We start from the raw sequence: 19,985 nt of genomic DNA, 5'->3' as shown, positions 1-19,985 counted from the left end.
CATGTCCACCATTACCCCCAAGTCCCTTTCCTGGGTACTCTTATTCAATAACATCCCTCCAATTGTATATTCGTATCTCGAGTTTCTGCTCCCCACATGTAATACCTTACATTTCTCAATGTTGAACTTCATCTGCCATCTCGTCGCCCATTCTTCTAGTTTATTCAAGTCTCTCTGCAATTCTTTGCAGTCCTCTTTAGTCCGAGCTCCATTAAATAGTTTGGTGTCGTCCGCAAATTTTATTATCTCACACTTCGTCCCACACTTGCTGATCAGAGAGCACCAGCAGCAGCAGCTGAAACCAGTGGAGCAGGCAGAAGGAGGAGGGGAGACTTGCAGAAGCGAGGCAGGAGGCAGAAGGCAAGAGCAGGAAGGAGACAGAGCTAGGGGTAGCGGCGAGAGTTAGCTCCGCCCACCCCCACCGCGTCGGCGAGGTCAGAGCCCATACTCCCCCTTAAAAGGGGTGGAGCCAACGGCGCCCAGCCGTTCGGCGCGCGGCGAAGGCGAGCGGTAAAGGCGCTCGCCTTAGCGAGAGCGCCTTTGCGAAGGGCCTTGCAAGGGACGAGTATCTACTATCAAGTACACCGAGGAGGACTGAACGGTAAGGAAGCGACAAACACAGAAGGTAAGGAAGAGACAGACGCCAAGGGAACAAACCCACACATACAATCAAGGTGAGGTAGAGCGGAGACAGCACACACAAAAGAGACAGCAAGGCAAGCAACATAAGGAAGCAGCAAGCAAGGGACACAAGCACACACAAGGGAAGCAAGAAATGGAAGCCCAAGGAAGTCAGAAGGTGAGCTTTCCGGTCTTCTGTATTGGCTGCAATATGTATGACTACCTCCCTTCGGGGATCCAGGCATACATTTGCAATCGATGCATGGAGATGGATAGCTTGAAATGTCAGGTAAGACTATTGGAAGGAACAGTGATGGAACTCGAAGACAGAATCCGAGCACAGGAGAAGATTCTAGTGGAGTACAGCCCAAACGACGAGGTCAAGGAACTAGAAATGTTCATAGAGGAAACTCATCAGCACCACGTAGAGATCCCAGGGCTGGAAAACTGTACTCAGGAAACCGATGTGAGGAGAGAAGACACCCATGCAAACACAGAAGAAACCGAAGACGAGGTAGGAGACAACCGCACACCAGGAGGAATAGTGAGAGCACAGGAAGACATCGCCCCACCCAAAGAACAGGAAACAATTTCAAGAGTATCATTGGAGGAAGAAGACTGGCCCTACTCCAAGGACGTGGACCTACGCCCCCCAAGGAACTCCCGAATAAAGAAGATGGGGATCATCGTAGGCGACTCCATTATACGACATGTGGACAGCCACACCGCAGGAGGAAGAGAGGACAGAGTCGTCACCTGTCTGCCTGGAGCAAGAGTGAAGGATGTGACCAACAGGATCTCCAGGATCATAGATGGCGCAGGGGGAGAGGACACCGCTGTGCTTATCCACGTGGGAACAAATGATGTGAGTGGGCGGAAGTATGACAGGGAAAAGCTGAAGGGCCAGCTCCGCTCACTCGGAAGACAACTGAAGATCAGGAAGGTGAAGGTGGCCTTCTCTGAGATCCTCCCAGTACCAAGAGCGGATGGAAAGAGACAAGGGGAATTGCAAGTAATCAACGCCTGGATGAGACGATGGTGCGAAGAAGAAGGCTTCGACTTCGTGCGCAATTGGACGGCGTTCTGGGGAAAAAGCAAGTACTACAGAAGGGACGGACTACACCTCAACAAGGAAGGAGCAAGAGTTTTGGCAGGCAACATGAAGAAGGCAATCGAGAAGGCTTTAAACTGAAAGATAGGGGAAAGCCGACAGTCGACCACCGGTTGATGGCACGGATAGCAGGATGCCCCGACGAAGAAGCCAAGGACAACTACTCCTACACAAGAGAAGACGACCTCACAGCCAATAAGGGAGAAAAAGCAGGAAGGGACAACTCAGACACAGGAGGGGACGACCACACAGCAAACAAGGGTGATAACACAGGAGCAGTAAAGGATACCGTAATTGAAACTACAGGGACAGCCAAGAGTAGAAGGTCCAAAAAGGTAACACGAAGGGAACTTAGATGTATGTATACGAATGCTAGAAGTCTAGGTAACAAAATGGGGGAACTAGAGACAATAGCAAGACATGACATATTGGATATCATTGGCATAACAGAAACATGGTGGAATGAAGAAAACAAATGGGACACAGTACTACAGGGATACAAACTGTATAGAAGAGATCGAGTAGGGCAGAAAGGTGGAGGTATTGCTCTATATGTTAAGGAGGAAATAGATTCTGTTGAAATGGTTACAACAGAAATGAAAGAGAAGCTTGAGTCACTCTGGATCAAAATTCCTGGTCAATATGGCGCAGATACGAAAATTGGCCTTTACTATCGTCCCCCAGGACAGGCGGAGGAAACTGACTCAGAAATGATGGAGGAAATCAAACAAGAATGCAAGACAGGCAATATAATTATATTGGGAGACTTCAATTTCCCAGGGATAGACTGGAAACTAGCAACCTCCAACTGCGGCAAGGAGGCCAAGTTCCTGGAGGTGCTAGGGCATTGCTTCCTGGAACAAATGGTAAAAGAGCCGACAAGAGGCAACGCCACCCTGGACTTGGTCCTAAATGGCCTCACGGGACCGATAACAGAAGTGGAAGTCATGGTTCCACTGGGAACGAGTGATCACAATGTAATCAACTTTAAACTTGACATCGGGAAAGGGAAACATGCCAAAACCTTAACCACCACCTTGAACTTTAAAAAGGGTAAATACGATCGCATGAGAGCCATGGTAGAAAAACAAATCGAGAAGATGGTGGACAAACTTGAAACGGTAGATCAGGCATGGTCCCTACTGAAAAATACTATCACAGAAGCACAAGATCTCTACATTCCGAGGATTTCCAAAGATCGGAGAACAAAGAGCAAAAGAGAACCGGCATGGCTTACCATACAGGTGAAGGAAGCCATAAAATAAAAGAAGGACTCTTTCAAAAAATGGAAATGCATAAAGACAACCGAAGCCTGGAACAAACATAAAGATGATCAGAAGAAATGTCACAAGGCGGTGAGGGATGCAAAACAGGAATATGAGGAAAAAATAGCCCAGGAGGCCAAAAACTTCAAGCCCTTCTTTAGATACGTGAAAGGGAAAAAAACCTGCAAAAGAGGCAGTGGGACCCCTGGACGACCAGGGAAGAAAAGGGTACATCAAGGAAGATAAACAAATCGCAGACAAACTAAATTCCTTCTTTGCGTCCGTCTTTACGAAGGAGGACACCTCAACAATACCTGAAGCGGAGAAAGTGTTTGCAGGAGAAATAGAAGACAGCCTCACCACAGTTGAAGTGGACTTAGACCAGATATACTATCAGATCGACAAACTTAAAAGTGACAAATCCCCTGGACCGGATGGAATTCACCCGAGAGTCTTAAAGGAATTGAAGGTTGAAATCGGAGAGTTATTGCAAAAACTTGCAAACCTGACAATCAGAACTGGACAGATACCGGACGACTGGAGGATAGCGAATGTCACCCCAATTTTCAAAAAAGGATCGAGAGGGGAACCAGGCAACTATAGACCTGTGAGTCTTACGTCTGTCCCCGGCAAGATGGTTGAAGCACTGATCAAGGATAGCATAGTCCGGCACTTGGACGCACACGACTTGATGAAACCCAGTCAACATGGATTCAGGAAAGGGAAATCATGTTTGACGAATTTACTCCAATTTTTTGAGACCATGAACAAGCAAATTGATAGTGGGAAGCCGGTGGACATAATATACTTGGACTTCCAGAAAGCGTTCGACAAAGTTCCACACGAAAGACTTCTCAGGAAACTACAAAGCCATGGCATAGAGGGGGATATACAAAGATGGATAGGCAAATGGCTGGAAAACCGAAAGCAGAGAGTGGGCAAAAATGGGAAGTTCTCCGACTGGGAGAAAGTGACTAGTGGTGTACCCCAGGGCTCGGTACTTGGGCCGATCCTTTTTAATATTTATATCAATGACCTGGAGGAAGGAACATCCAGTGAGATCATCAAGTTTGCAGACGATACAAAACTATGCCGGGCAATCAGATCGCAGGAGGATAGAGAGAAACTCCAAAGCGACTTGTGTCGGTTAGAAACATGGGCGGAGAAATGGCAGATGAAGTTCAATGTGGAGAAATGCAAGGTAATGCATTTAGGCAATAAGAATAAGGAATACGAGTATACAATGTCAGGTGCAACTCTGGGGAAGAGTGAACAAGAAAAGGACCTGGGTGTACTGATAGATAAGAGCCTGAAGCCGTCGGCACAATGCGCGGCAGCGGCAAAGAAGGCAAATAGAATGATGGGCATGATAAAGAAAGGAATCTCGAGTAGATCGGAGAAAGTTATAATGCCGCTTTATAGGGCAATGGTCAGACCACACTTGGAATACTGCGTCCAACATTGGTCTCCCTACCTAAATAAGGATATAAAACTGCAGGAGAGGGTGCAGAGACGAGCAACAAAACTGGTGAAAGGTATGGAGAAACTGGAATACGAGGACAGACTTATAACACTAGGATTGTTCTCCCTTGAGAAAAGGAGACTGCGTGGGGATATGATCGAGACCTTCAAAATACTGAAAGGAATCGACAAAATAGAGCAGAGAAGATTATTTACATTGTCCAATTTGACACGGACTAGAGGACATGTAATGACGCTAAGGGGGGACAGGTTCAGGATTAATGTCAGGAAGTTCTGTTTCACTCAGAGAGTGGTTGACACCTGGAATGCCCTCCCAGAGGAGATTATTGCGGAATCGATCGTCCTAGGCTTCAAGAGCAAACTAGATGCATATCTCCTTAAGAGAGGCATATAAGGATATGGTGGACTATAAATTAAGCCAGGTGTACACCTGGCAGGGCCTCCGCGTGTGCGGATCGCCGGACTTGATGGACCGAAGGTCTGATCCGGAGATGGCAGTTCTTATGTTCTTATGTTCTATGTCCCTGTTTCTAGATCATTTATAAAGATATTAAATAGCATCGGCCCGAGCACCGAGCCCTGCGGGACACCACTCGTGACCCTCCTCCAGTCGGAGTAGTGACCCTTCACTCCTACCCTTTGTTTTCTACCCTCCAACCAGTTTCTGATCCATCTATGTACGTCTCCTTCCACCCCATGGTTCTTCAGTTTCCGGAGTAGACGTTCATGGGGCACCTTGTCAAAGGCTTTTTGGAAATCTAGATATATGATGTCTATGGGGTCTCCTTTGTCCATCCGTCTGTTAATCCCTTTGAAGAAGTGCAATAAGTTCGTTAGGCACGATCTTCCCTTGCAGAAACCATGTTGGCTGGTTAACAGAAGCTCATTTTTTTCAAAATGTTCATCAATGTTTTCTTTTATCAGTGTTTCCGCCATTTTTCCCGGAATCGAAGTCAGGCTCACCGGCTTGTAGTTTCCCGGGTCACCTCTTGATCCCTTTTTAAAGATGGGCGTAACGTTGGCTATCTTCCAATCCTCCGGGATCACGCCTGTTTTCAGAGATAAGTCGCAAATTTGCTGCAGTAGTTCCACTATCTCCTCCTTTAATTCCTTCAGAACCCTTGGATGTATCCCGTCCGGACCCGGGGATTTGTCAGTTTTTAGTCTTTCCTGTGCTCCAGCCAGTTTTTTATCCACATGAGTATTTCACCCTTGATTGCATGGCTCGCAATTTTCCGAAGTAGTCGTTCATGCGGAATCTTGTCAAACGCCTTCTGAAAGTTCAGATATACAATGTCGACCGGGTCACCTTTGTCTATTTGCCTGTTCACTCCCTCGAAGAAGTGCAGCAAGTTTGTCAAACAAGATCTGCCTTTGCTGAAACCGTGCTGGCTGGTCGTCATCAGACCGTGTCCATCAAGGTGATCGATGATGCAGTCCTTTATCAGCGCCTCTACCATCTTTCCCGGTACTGAGGTCACACTCACCGGTTTGTAGTTTCCCGGTTCTACTCTCGAACCCTTTTTGAAGATCGGCATAACATTTGCCACCTTCCAGTCCTCCAGAATCTTTCCCGTTTTGATCAACAGGTTGGCTATCAGTTGAAGCAGTTCAGCTATGGTCCCTTTCAGTTCCTTGATGACCCTCGGATGGATGCCATCCGGTCCCGGGGATTTATCGCTCTTGAGCCTATCAATCTGCCTGCATACCTCTTCTAAACTGACCGTCAACCCTGTCAGTTTCCCGTTTTCACTTCCAGCATACATCCTGATGGGTTCCAGTATGCTGTGTATATCCTCTTCGGTAAATACAGATGAAAAAAAACGTGTTCAGTCTGTCGGCGATTGCCTTGTCTTCCTTTATCGCTCCCTTTATTCCTTGGTCATCCAACGGTCCCACCGCTTCCTTTGCAGGACGTTTCCCTTTAATATATCGAAAAAACGGCTTGAAGTTTTTCACCTCCTTGGCTATTTTTTCCTCGTAGTCTCTTTTGGCCCCTATTACCGCCTTATAGCACCTGCGTTGATGTTGTTTGTGCTTATTCCAGTTTTCGTCTGTTTTTGATCTTTTCCATTCCTTAAACGAGGTTCTTTTTGTCTCTTATCACTTCCTTAACCTCTACAGTGAGCCACGCTGGTTCTTTATTGTTTTTCCTCTTTGATCCCTTGTTGATATGTGGTATATATAGGTTTTGTGCTTCGGTGACTGTATCCTTAAAAAGAGACCAAGCTTGCTCTAGCGTCTTTACAGTGTTTATCTTTTTCTTAATCTTCTTCCCCACCATGCATCTCATCCCTTCATAATTCTCTTTTCGGAAGTTTAGCGCCGTGGCCGTCATTCTGGACCGATGTTTTGTTCCTGTTTCCAGGTTGAAGCGGATCATGTTGTGATCGCTGTTTCCCAGTGTCCCTTCTACTTCTACATCCTGTGCCGTTCCTCGCAGCCCATTTAGAATTAAGTCCAGAATTGCATTTCCTCTCGTGTTTTCCTTGACAAGTTGTTCCAGGAAGCAATCGCCTACAGTTTCCAGGAACATGGTCTCTCTGGCACAGCTGGAGGTGCCGAGGTTCCATTCTATCCCTAGAGAGTTGAAGTCGCCCATGATAACTGCGTTGCCTCCTTTGCAGTTGCGTTTAATATCATCCGTAATTTCCCCATCAATTTCTTCCAACTGCCCTGGGGGTCGGTAGTAGATGCCTATCTTCGTTTCCGGTTCATTTGTTCCTGGAATTTTGACCCATAGAGAATCTAACCTATCTGTCTGTTGTGGCATGTTCTCTCCAGTAGATTCAATTCCCTCTTTGACATATATGGCAATACCTCCTCCTTTTTGAGTCACTCTGTCTCTGCGGTATAGTTTGTATCCCGGTAGCACTGTGTCCCAGACGTTTTCATCAGTCCACCATGTTTCTGTGATGCCAATGATGTCAACGTTATCCGTTTGTGCCACAGCTTCTAATTCACCCATCTTAATTCTAAGGCTCCTTGCATTCATGTACATACACTTGAGTTTGCAGCCTGTCCCCTTCTTGCATGTCCTTCCCTCTTGTGTCCCTGTCAGTCTGTCTTGTCTGTGATCTGGCGAGTCTTCCCCTCCTTCTTCCTGCACAGTATCCTCCAGGTATACCGGTTCCCGAATCATCGACTCTCTCAGTCGACTGTCAGCTTTCCCCTTCTTCCTAGTTTAAAAGCTTCTCTCTTGATATTGCTTGCAAGTAGCCTCGTTCCGTCTCTGCTGAGGTGGAGTCCATCCATCCTGTATATCTTGCTCTTCCCCAGAATGTCATCCAGTTGCGCACGAAGTGGAATACTTCTTCCTCACACCAGCGCCGCATCCATGCGTTGACTTCTTGCAGCTCCATCTGTCTCTTCTCATCTGCCCTGGGTACCGGCAGGATCTCTGAGAATGCTCTCCTCTGCGTTCTGGTCTTCAGCTTCCTTCCTAGTGCCCGGAACTGGTCCTTCAGTACTTCTCTGTGGTAGTTCCTGTTGCTCATGTTGTTTGTCCCCACATGGATCACCACCGCCGTATCTTCTTGTTCCATGCTGTCGATGATCCTGTCAATGCGGCTCACTATGTCTTCTACCTTGGCTCCCGGTAGGCAGGTCACCAGTTGATTTAGTCTTCCTCCTGCTATGTGGCTGTCGACTTGTCTGGTGATGGAGTCCCCCCCGATGATTGCTGTCCTCTCTTTCTTCTCTTGATTCTCCAGCCGCAGGTCCGTGTCCCTGGTGTACTCCCTTCTCTCCTCATCTTGGCGTTGGCTCGTACTGAACTTGTCTTCTTGTGGGTCCCCTCCGCTGCCTCTAGATCCCGCTGTTGAGTTGTCCTGCTGGCGGTCCTCACTCTCTGTAGATGTGTCCCAGCAGTTCCACTGTTGCTGGTGATTTTCCACGGTCTCCCTGTATGCCTCCTCTATGAATTTCTCCAGCTCTCAGACCTTTTCTTTGATGGTTTTTTCTGGCATGATGTTCTCTGCATCCTCCTCTGCTCGAAGTGCCTGCAGTTCCAGTATTCTGCCCTCCAGGAGTATGACTTGTTTCTTCAGACTGTCCAGTTCTCTGCATCGAGCGCAAATGTAAGACCGCTTCCCAGAGGGGAGGTAGTCATACATATGGCAGACGGTGCAAAATACTGGGTAGCTCAATTTCCTACTTCCATCTGCTGCTTCCATTGCTGTCCTCTGCGTCTGCTGTGGGTGTCCTCTGCATCTTCTGTGTCCTCTGTGTCTTCCTGGTAGTGTGTCCTCTGTACCTGCTGTGAGTCCTCTGCGCCTGTTGTATCCTCTGTGTCTGCCTGGTTGTGTGTCCTCTGTACCTGCTGTGAGTCCTCTGCACCTGCTGTGGTCTCCTTCAGTGGTGGCTCGTCCCTTCTCAAGGCCCTTTGCAAAGGCGCTCTCACTAAGGCGAGCGCCTTTAATGCTCATCTTCGACATGCGCCAAACGGCTGGGTGCCATTGGCCCCTCCCCTTTTAAGGAGGAGCTCTGGTCCTGCTCTGTGGTGACATCGGAGCGGTGGGCGGAGCTATCTCTCGCCAATGCCCCTCACTGTTTCCTGCCTTCTCCCTCCGCTTTCTCTCCTCTGCCTCCCAACTCTCCTTAGGCAGCGATCGCCTTCTGACTCTCCTGCTGCCCTGCTCTCCTCGCAGTGATCGCCGTTGGCCCTCCCCTTTTAAGGAAGAGCTCTGGTCCTGCTCTGTGGTGATGTCGGAGGGGTGGGCGGAGCTATTGCTCGCCACTGCCCCTCACTGTTTCCTGCCTTCTCCCTCCGCTTTCTCTCCTCTGCCTTCCGACTCTCTTTAGGCTGCGATCGCCTCCCGACTCTCCTGCTGCCCTGCTCTCCTAACTGAGGCTTCAGAGTGTTCAAAGGCCTCTGGGGGTTATTAAGAAACTGATCCCAGGTGAGGTCATTGAAGGTTAAAGGAAAGGGATGGGATGGGACGGGACTTGATAGACCACCTTTCTGTGGTTAAAATCAAAGCAGTATACCTGGGGCAATGGAGGATGAAGAGAGCTGCAGTGGGAATCAAACCCAGTTCTCAGGTCACTGCACTAACCGCTAGGGCTACTCCTGCACTGCATATCTCCTGCCTTTTGGGACAAAGCTTACATATTTTACTCCAGGGATCAAGCAATCACAAAAGGATGTCACACCAGGAGACATCAAGAAACATCAAACTAAAAATGCGATACCGAAGATGCTGGAAAAGAGAGAATTCAGACTCATCAAGATTAATAGAACATACTCTCTCTATTACACAGACACCTTCCTCCGACCCATATATAGCGGGACATATCCATTCAGACACATACCCGCCCCTCCTCAGCCATTCACACAAAGACCAACACCTTTCCTTACATACACACAGAAATAGCTATGTAACACATTTCTGTTCTAAGCACTGTACGTTTCTATATAATATATCTTTTTCCAAACCACACCTGTCTTGCCTTATTATTCTACAATCCCACTGCCTCTGAGGAGTGAACTCGAGTCGGGACCAAAGAACAAGAACTAGACAAAAGATTACATACTTCACTTTATATTATATTATATTTCACAGAAAGGCAGATATGGTTCCTCTGCACAAGACAATAGTAAGGAGGAAGTTGGGAATTACAGGCCAGTTAGTCTGACCTCGGTAGTAAGTAAAGTAATGGAAACGCTTCTAAAGCGGAGGATAGTGAGATTTTTAGAATCTAATGAGGCAGCATGGTTTTATGAGAGGTAGATCTTGTCAAACAAATCTGACTGATTTCTTTGTCTAGGTGACCAAACAGTTGGATATGGGAGGGACGCTAGATATGATATACTTGGATTTTAGCAAAGCCTTTGACATGGTTCTGCATCGGCGGTTGATAAATAAACTGAATGCCCTCAGTATAGGCACTAACGTGATGGACTGGGGTAGTGGTAAATGGAGTTTGCTTGGAGGAAAAGGATGTTGTTAGTGGAATGCCGCAGGAATCTGCCTCTATTTAACATCTTTGTGAGTGATATTGTAGAAGGACTGTCTGGCAAAGTTTGTGTTTTTGTGGATGATTTATTAAACTTTCTAGACCAGTTTACATGAATTGATTCAGGTACTCAAGCATGTTTTCCTGTCTCACAATCTATCTAATGTACCTGAGGCAATGGGGGGATTAAGCAACTTGATCAGGGTCACAAGGAGGAGTGTGGGTTTGAACCCAGCATCCCAGAGTGTTGAGGCTGTAGCTTTTAACCACTACGCCACACTCTCTGTAATAGGGTAGACACTCCAGAGGGTGTGCATAACATGAGGCGGGATCTAGTGAAGCTTGAAGAATGGTCTGGTAATTGACAACTAAGATTTCATGCTTAAAAATGGAGGGTCATTTACTTGGCTGCAAAAGTCCAGGAGAACAGTATAGTATAGGAGATGAAGTACTTCTGTGTGTGGAAGAAGAGTGAGACTTGGGGTGGCAAAACAGGTAGAAAAGATGACAGTCAAAGCCAGAACGATGCTTGGGTGCATAAGGAGAGGAATGGCCTGTAGGAAACAAGAGATGATAATGCCGTTGAAAAAGCCTCTGGTGAAGCTCTATTTGGAATATTATGTGCAATTCTGGAGACCCCACCTTCAAAAAGATAAAAAGAAGATGGAGTCGGTCCAGAGAGCTGCTACAAAATTGGTTAGTGGTCTTTGTCATAAATCGTATGGGGACAGACTTAGAGCCTTAATATGTGTGAAGGAGAGAGGGGATATGATAGAGACATTTAAATAGCTCCATGGCGTTAATATACAGGAGGTGAGTCTTTTCCAAATGAAGGAAAACTCTGGAAATTGAGGGCATAGGATGAAGTTAAGAGGTGATAGGCTTAGGAGTAATGTAAGAAAATACTTATTTTATTGAAAGGGTGGTAGATGCGTGGAATAGTCTCCCAGAGGAGGTGGTGGAAATGAGACTGTATCTGAATTCAAGATAGAATGGGACAGGCACATTGGATCTCTTAGGGTGAGGAGATAGTGGATGTTGTGGATGGGCAGACTGGATGGGCCATTTGGCCTTTATCTGCCGTCATGTTTCTTTCAATATATATTATAATGCAGCAGTTCACTCTATATTACACTGTGTCTCTCTGTGTAAAGCTGCAGATACCTTGGTAAATGCTGGTATTATAAGGATCAAATGCGTCACTGAATGTTGCTGTTTCAAGACATTTCCCTTATTTGGCAGCCTCAATTTGGTTCCTTTGTTTGCTTTTCTTCTGGGATTTTTCCAGAAACTACAGAAAAAATTGATATTTTTGCTATGTCAGCAAGAGTGCAGACTCTTCTGAAAGAATGCCTGCTTGTTCGAATGTGTGCACAGATGAGAAGAAAGCACTTCCATAACATTCATGGAAATCTTTCACCTTCTCATGGAGTCTTAGTTGTGGTTTGAACTGAGAGTCAGATGACACTTTTTTTCATGCAGTTTCTTCCAGTGAGATTTAGCACCCCAACCCCCCATTTCCCCCAGTCTAGGTCCAATTACTGCAGCTAAACTTTAGGGCTCCTTCCAGAAATCATAGAATCTAAATGCTGCCATTGCAGAGGGATTGTGATTCCCTTCTTTCCAACTTGAGAAAGGCAAGAGCCATTTTTTGAGAGGACTGACCTCATAAAATCTCCTCCTATTTTCCATTCCCTTTTCCCACCTTACCTAGCACGCCCACACGGTAGTTTAGCGTAATGACAATCACGTTCCCGTAACTGGCCAGCACGTTGCCATCAATCATATTCCCAGTGCCCTCCATGTAGGAGCCTCCATGAATGTAGACCATGACCGGCTTTGCTCCGCTGTCCCGGATGTCTGGAAAAAAAAGAAGAAATGTGACAGTGACTCTATGCATCGCATCTCTGCTCCGTATGGATCTGATGCTTCCAGCTGTGCTGTCTTTGAAACTGAGCAGGAGAGGCAGCTGCAGCAGAAACTTAGCTGACCACATGGGAAACTAAACAAGAATTCTTTCTCCTCTTCAGAAGTCTTTCCTTAATCCTAGACTGACAAACAGCTGGACCGTCTTACAGGACATGAAATGTTTTGATCTAACGATCCGTTATATAAACGGATGAGAACTGCCTCATTCAAGATTTTCTAATGTCCTCCAGCCCAGATTGGAGAAGGAGCCCTCAATCTCCATGTAAAACAGTTTTGCCTTCAATATTCTGTGCATTTTAATCACACACTACATGTAGCAGAACACAAAGACACAACAGAGATGTTGTTTGTTTATCAACAACATTTCCGATGTCGTTTCATGTCACAGGCAAACAAAAACGAGCATAAAACCATGAAATGTTCAGTTTTTCAGGTGCCATCAATAGTGTGTACTCTTCTGAAAGGGTACACACCATTCCCCGATACCATGCAGGGAAAAACGTGCACGCTTGGCTTCTACAAAGAGTGCCCAGTCTTTCTGAAAGAGCAGTGCCAGGATGACATAAGCTAAAAAAAAAAAGGCAAAGAAACATAGGAAACAAGATGAAAGACATATGTGCTTCATGAAAGAGGCAGCTCCAACATTGCCTGAGAAGGGAAATAAAGCGTTGGAAGCTCTTGAATGCTCCTTCCTACCAGACACAACTCTAGACAACGTGTCCTATGCTACCTTACTAAGTTCTCAGTGTTCTGAATCCTTTTTCCCACATAGACTCCATTTAATTGATGGTTCCACCCGCTTAACAAGGGTTTAAAGTGTTAAAGAAATTCATACTAAGAATCAGTCTCAGCTTTGGGGGAGGGTGTTCTACAATAGCTTTATTCAGTGCCCCCTCTCATTAATCTGCCACCTAAGGACCTAATTCAGGGTTGGATATTCCAATCACCACAACAAAAGGCATAAGTGAATATTCACAACCTTGAGTATTGTGTTCAGTTCTGGTCTCCTTATCTCAAAAGAGATATAGTGGCACTAGAAAAGGTACGAAAAAGAGCGACCAAGATGATAAAGGGGATGGAACCCCTCTCGTATGAGGAAAGACTAAAAAGGTTAGGGCTCTTCAGCTGAGGGGAGATAGGATTGAAGTCTACAAAATCCTGAGTGGAGTAGAATGGGCACAAGTGGATCGATTTGTCACCCTTTAAGAACCAGGGGACACTCAATGAAATTACATGAGAATGAGCTCTGAAACTCATTGCCAGAAGATGTGGTTACAGCAGTTAGTGTAGCTGGGTTTAAGAAAGATTTTGACAAGTTCCTGGAGGGAAAGTCCATAGTCTGCTATTGAGAGAGAAGCAGGGGAAGCCACTACTTGCCCTGGATCAAAATGGCTGTTCTTATGTTCTTAACAAAAAAGAAGGGTTCCCAGGAACACAACAAAAGACAAATAATGGAAGGAAGCACTAAGGGCCTCCAAGGTGAGATACGACAACAGATTTTTATTGAAAAACCCGACAAAGTCCATGTTTTGGTATATACACCTGCATCAGGGGTCAATCATGAACCTTCACTCAGTAAATAAACCCTATTTAATGCACTGAAGACTGACTAGTAAAGAGTTGCCTCACCTCGCTGGCAAACCTTTTACAACGCAAACACAACAAATTTAGGAGTTTTACAAATGATTTTCCACACATTCACTGTAAGCCAGTATTTGTATGTAAAAGGCCTCTGGCAAAATCACCTCCGAGGCAAAAGTCCAGTGGTGCAGTTACAACAGTTACATACTTGAAAGTGATCAGAGGAGTAGGGAATGCATTACAATTTACAGGCATGGAGGGGGCATAATCAAAACAAATGTCTAAATTGAATTTGGTCATAATGGTGCTAGACGCTCAAAGTTAGCAGTATGAAAATGCTCATTCTCGAAAAATACGTCTATCTGGACATCCAGATCACCAGTACATCTATCTTTATACCATATTTTTGGCCAAAATTTTGTCCAAGTCCCAAACGCCCAGAACAAGACCATTTAGATATGGGAGGGGCCAATCTTGTAATGGACTGGCCATCCAGACATGGCAACTGGGCAGTGGGGCACCTTTCAGGGCACTGCTGTGAACTTCACAAAAAGGATGCCAGATAAACATCTCACCAGAACTCCCTTATAGGTTATGGTGAGCCCCCCAAAACCCACTATACTCCCCTGTCTACAACCCCAATAGCCCTTATGGCTGCAGGTGGCACCTATATGGCAGTAGAGTAGGGTTTGTGGGGCACACATGTTCCACCACAAATGTAGTGGATAGAGTGGCTTATGAGCCTGAGTCCTCCTCTCAATGGTTCAGTAGCCCGCACACCCCAGGCTATTTAAGACACTTGTGTGCAGTTCTACTAGGCTTTCCTATATCAGGTGCTGATGTTCTGGAGACAGGTATGTACAATTTTATTTTGATCTTTGTGGGTGTGTGAGGGGGATCAGTGGACACTAGGGGAGTGTGTGTGGGTTTTTACTTTGTCTCTGCAGTGGTTATCTGATCACTTTGGATACCTTTTTGGCACTTAGACCTGTTTAAGTTCCATCCAGGATGTCTAGTAAAACCTTCAATTATCCCTGCAAGATGACAAAGTCTAGGTCGGCCCACATCCCACCCTAAACACTCCTGCAGATACGCCCCTTTTAGAATGTCCAGAAAATTGGTTTGATTATCGGCATTTGGACAACCTGTCTTTTAGGTCATCCACGTGCCGACTTGGGTGGGTTTTAGACGTGTTTAAGTTTTCATTATGAACCTCATATTGTATAAAATACCAGCCCAATAGTTAAAACAATTTAACAGAAAATTGGCTGTCCCTGAATATTCAGTGGGGGGAGGGACATGAAAGCATGCACACGGCAGGGTGGGGGGGGGGAGAAGGAGAGAAAGATGGATTCTGGTGCCCCCACCGGACCACCCCTCCCTCCCTCCCTACTGAGCCACCAGATCATAGGGATCTTCAAGGAAGGACAAAAGAAAAGTGATAAAATTATGAACAAGATGAAACTGCTCAATAAGATCAGCATGCACGTCCAGAAAGCAAATTTACAATCATTGAAGAGAATGGAGGTTGTTTCGGTGGCCAAAATTATTAGCGGAGCTGGGTTCAAGAAAAGGTTTGTCAAGTCAATGAACTCTTATGAGCAAGGAAGGTTTGGGGAATTATCTGGCCGAGACCTGCTTTGACCCAGCATTGTTTCTGAGGGAATTTGGGCTCTTAGATGAACTTGAGAGGCAGAGAGAACAAATACTTTGGATGAAAACAGGTCTGTCAGAGCATACATCTGGGACAATTCCTTCTTGTTCATGCAAGGTAAGATATGATTCATGTGTGTGGCTTTAGAGCCCCTGTGATCAGAGACCATGTCCTACTCAGATTGTTCAACAATTCTCCTGTATCAGCATGACCCCCAGCTTCTCTCAGAACCCATGAGATGGAGGTGGTGGGTGATGAGACATGCAATACAAATGATGCGATGCAACCAGTGGAGTGTGATTTCAGGAACCTGAAGGAAAATGTGTCTGTGCTGAAGCAGAGATGTGGTATACATGCAGAACGTGTGACCTAGGAGGTACTGTATAAATACAAATCAAAACAAGCATAATAATTAAATCTCATTATAGAACATGGTTGAAAGCAGTGCAGAAACCCACAGGTGGTCCTTGCTGAAAACTGCTCCGTGACTAGAATACTCACAGGTTCTGGACCGCTATCCTATCTGCGATTGACAGTGGTAGAAGGAGACATCCTTTGGAAAGAAAGTGTGTTGGAATATATACCAAGCCCAGTGGAAGTGGCTTTATGTTTGGTTCCAGCTTCCCTCGCCATTGTATCAGCACACAGAAGGGAAGAGGTTTGGCTTGGTACACCTAAGAGGAAGAGGGTCTCTGGCCACATGTGCAAAGAGTAGGGGCAAAAGTATTAACATTGTCCACACAAGTGCTGTACAGAAGGGGAGAAAGAGTAAAAAGATGAAGCTCAAAGAGCCCAGGAAGGACCAGAGGAGAGTCCAGGAGCGGTGTGCCCATAAGGGAAGGGACCACCTACCTGAATTTACAAAGAACCTCGACCAAGGCAGAAGGAAATCTCCTAACGACTACGTTGAGGAAACCTTTTGATGCAAAACTGAAACTTACTTATTGCCCAGAACGCTGACTAAAGGTGTCCAATTGCATTAGGACATCAGTTAGGCCTTCGGCTACATGGATCCAACAGATTAGCAGCTATGCACTTTCAGATAACGTGTGGTGAGGACTTTTGTTGTTGATTTGGTGATGGTTTATATCCAAAGCATATCTATCAGACGTGTGGATCTGTGTGGCACAAGGGCTGAAGTCCTAATGCAATCTGAGATCTTTATTAAACCTTCTTTGTAGAGATGTTTTAGGTCTAAATACAGAACACACTGACTGGAAAATGAGGGACGATGAGAATTAGGTGCAATGGAGCTGGGATGGATTCTCTTCCAGTGAATTCTAAGTAGGGGCATCAGAAGGCGGTGGGATGGTCCCCCTTCCCCCGTGAATACACACACAAGGTAACAGAGGGCACACAAGAGGCTGGAGATGGAGTCTCACAGTGTGAGGTTAACTCTGGGCATGGGGGAGGGTCTGATTAATGAGTGAGAGATCATCACAGTTCTTCTTTGTGTTGAGCTCCACGCTCCACTCCAGTACTTCCCAAACTTTAATCTGTGAGACCCCATTTTAATGTCAGTCCAGATGAGCACGACCCTGCCCTCCTGCTTCTGAACCAGGGCTAAAACACTGGCAGAGAGAGTGCAGGAACCTGTGTGTGTGTGTGCACTCACCAATCTCAGGACTAAGCTCTCTTTCAGAGACTCATAGGTCCATTGCGATCTGCCACTACTGGGAGCTTCAGAGTCCTGTTTCTCCAGTCCCACCACTGACGATGTGACCCCCATTTGGGAAGCCTCGCTTCTTGTCCTCTCTCCCTCCCTAGATGCTTCATCATCCCATAATTAGCTTTGCAACACTATCTTGGTCCAGCCTTTCTGAGGAAGAATTAGACGTACAGTGAGGATCTTACAATGGGGTGCTGGAAAGTTCTCAGCCCAACCAACCAACTTCCTAAATTTTGAGCGTTCTTTTGCCACTGGAGCTGAAAAGAGTGTTATTTCATCAAGTGCCAATTTGGAGAAACGAAATTCTCTGTTTTGACCTTGTTTCAGATTGATTGAACCATATCCACTTCATTCTCTTCTTGGTTGGGCTGAGAACTTTTCACCACTCCCTCATACATCTCAGACTGTGTAATTTATAAAGGCTCTTTCTAAGAGACTGAAGCCTGAGGGGAGGGGGGGGGGTGAGGATTTCAAAAATCCAGAAAAAGTGAACAGTGGAAAGATGAACTTCTTTAATAAAATGGAGACTGAAGGAGAAACCGAGCACAGGTGAACACTGAGGAACAACCTTCCTTCTGCTGACAGCTTGGTAAAGAGGAAGGGGAGAAGGGGGCTCCTTAGGGCTGAGAACGTACTCTCCCCATTACACCCCCACCCTCAAGCTCCCCAGAGGGGTAGCAGACAGGAGAAGGGAAGAGACAGACTCTGGGCTGGGGCATTTCATGCAGTACCGGCCCCAGCCCAGAAATACCTGGAGCTTCATCCCCTTCAGGAATCGCTAAATCTTCCACCTGTTTCTTAGCAGCGGATCCTGTAAATCAAACATGGAAAGACAAAAGAAAAGAGCAAAAGAAAAACAAGGAAAAATTCAAAATAGCATGATTGCAGAAGAAACACAGCTGGCAGTTTAGCCTGTAAAAACAACCTTTCAGTGTCTAGGGCAGGGCTTTCCTTAGAACTGGGGTCTCTCTCTCTCACCGTGCGTCAGGGTTTCTTATCCTTCAGATTCAGAAAGGTTTATGATACTCCCTGCTCCTGTTCTCAAATTAATGGATAGGGCAGTAAAGCTCTGTTTTACATATTAAAACAAGGCTTTTGATACTGTCCACCCCAAGTGTTAGGGAAAATACCTGCGCAGTGGTGCAATAAAACAATGAAAGTGGCACCGACTAGGCCTTTCAAGACTGCTGCAGGGTTTGTGCCAACACAGACAGGGTTCTTTTCAATCTTGGGGTTTTATCTGTGTGCAGTGAACCATGAGGAAAGGTAGGTCTGGGTGCTTCAAAGTGGGGCATTTCCCCCCAAATGATTACGTTACGGTTCAGGCCTTGTGACAGGATACAAGACAGGCCACTACTCCAGCTCCTCTTTCCCCAGGATTAGAGGGTTTTTCCTGCTCTTTCTTTCGCTTCCTTTCTGTTTTGGGAAATGTGCGTTTCTGCTAGTTCTGCTTCTCTCTTTCAAGTTTGTTTCTTAATTTCCTTATTTTAAACAGCTTCTGTTCACTTTAAGGTCAGTTTTAGCACTGGACTCCCTTGTTTGCGGATACGCTGCGAACACTGGCACGTAAATATGTCAGGGGTAAGTGTCTGCGCATGTAACTGCGTACAAGTGGGTGGATCAGGAGAGGAGCAGAAAGATGTCTCCAACATACTGGCGAACAGAGTCAGTTCCGCACATTCCACGGCGCACTTAGGCTCCCCTATTTATGTCTGCCATTGAGCTGGCGTAATTGTGTGTACCAAACTAGGCGTGCCAATTTATGTATACGCTACTATTCCCTTGTGGCATCTTGGCACACAGATGCCGCACAGCATTGGCAGATGTCGTCGGAGGCATCAAGTCTCAAACGGCCCCTAGGAAGTAATTCTCTAACCAAGTGCCATCCATTCGGTATAGCCTGGGGGTAACGAGTGCTAGTTCTACAATTGTGTCTCTGCGCGCTGTCATTATACAACAGTAGCGAAAGCCCAGCGTTGGGCGCAGGGTGCTGTGCAGTCACGTGAGTGCATCAAAATGTTCCACAATCGTGCATCTGACGTTATTCTGTCTGAGACTCTCCAGGTGCCTGGCGGTCTCAGTCTACATGTATTCTGATTACACACCAAGAGAGCACATATGTGCACAAGTAATTATTTCAATTATGGAACTGCGCTTTATCTCCCAGATTCTATAAAAGGTCCTGAGATCTCTACATAAATGAGTTAATGAGCCTGTAGCAATCAGGAAGTGGTTATTACCAAATACCGATGTTAATTATTCTAATTTGGGTTTGTGTGTGGATGGGCTGTGCAGGATTCTCTCACGTGCAACCCAAAAGAAGATGTGGCTCTGGGAGGGGCTTTCCAAAAAATGACATGGGCTTGGAGGATGCCTGGGTTTACAACAGGTTTCAGCTGGGCGTGAGAATCCCCACAAAGGGCTTTCATCCCGCAGCACCACAGACAGAACAGTGCGAAACACAGCGCCATGCACTGAATCCGGTCCTGCGTTTCTGCACATTTCACTCTGCATTAATGGAGGTCATTTCATAAGCTTTGCCAATGTGTAAAACCGCTTTGTATGTGGGGAAACTGTGCATGGCCACATGCGTGTAACTAATAAGCACATGACCAGATTTTTATTTGGATTTTGCCGACATGCACTGTGTCTAGAAATTTCCAGAAGTGTAGGATCGAGAACATCAGGGGCATCCATGCATTTTATAAAATACAC

At 46.1% G+C, this 19,985-nt stretch overlaps 1 protein-coding gene across 9 annotated transcripts in view; it reads right to left on the bottom strand.

The window, feature by feature from the left end:
* NLGN3 (neuroligin 3) overlaps positions 1-19,985 on the bottom strand; it is a 149,858-nt gene that overhangs the window by 56,723 nt on the left and 73,150 nt on the right. For 6 of the 9 annotated variants that reach the window (XM_033946116.1, XM_033946114.1, XM_033946117.1 and 3 more), the window contains 2 exons: positions 18,022-18,081; positions 12,148-12,297 (listed from right to left, as the gene is read on the bottom strand). In XM_033946116.1, coding sequence (XP_033802007.1) covers positions 12,148-12,297; positions 18,022-18,081 — 210 coding nt within the window. The remainder of the gene's footprint in view (positions 1-12,147; positions 12,298-18,021; positions 18,082-19,985) is intronic. The other 3 variants (XM_033946122.1, XM_033946120.1, XM_033946123.1) reach the window with 1 other exon arrangement.

The sequence above is a fragment of the Geotrypetes seraphini genome, chromosome 5 (genome assembly GCF_902459505.1).
Source record: "Geotrypetes seraphini chromosome 5, aGeoSer1.1, whole genome shotgun sequence".
NCBI classification, from domain to species: Eukaryota; Metazoa; Chordata; class Amphibia; order Gymnophiona; family Dermophiidae; genus Geotrypetes; species Geotrypetes seraphini.
This window is presented reverse-complemented; position numbering and strand designations above follow the sequence as displayed.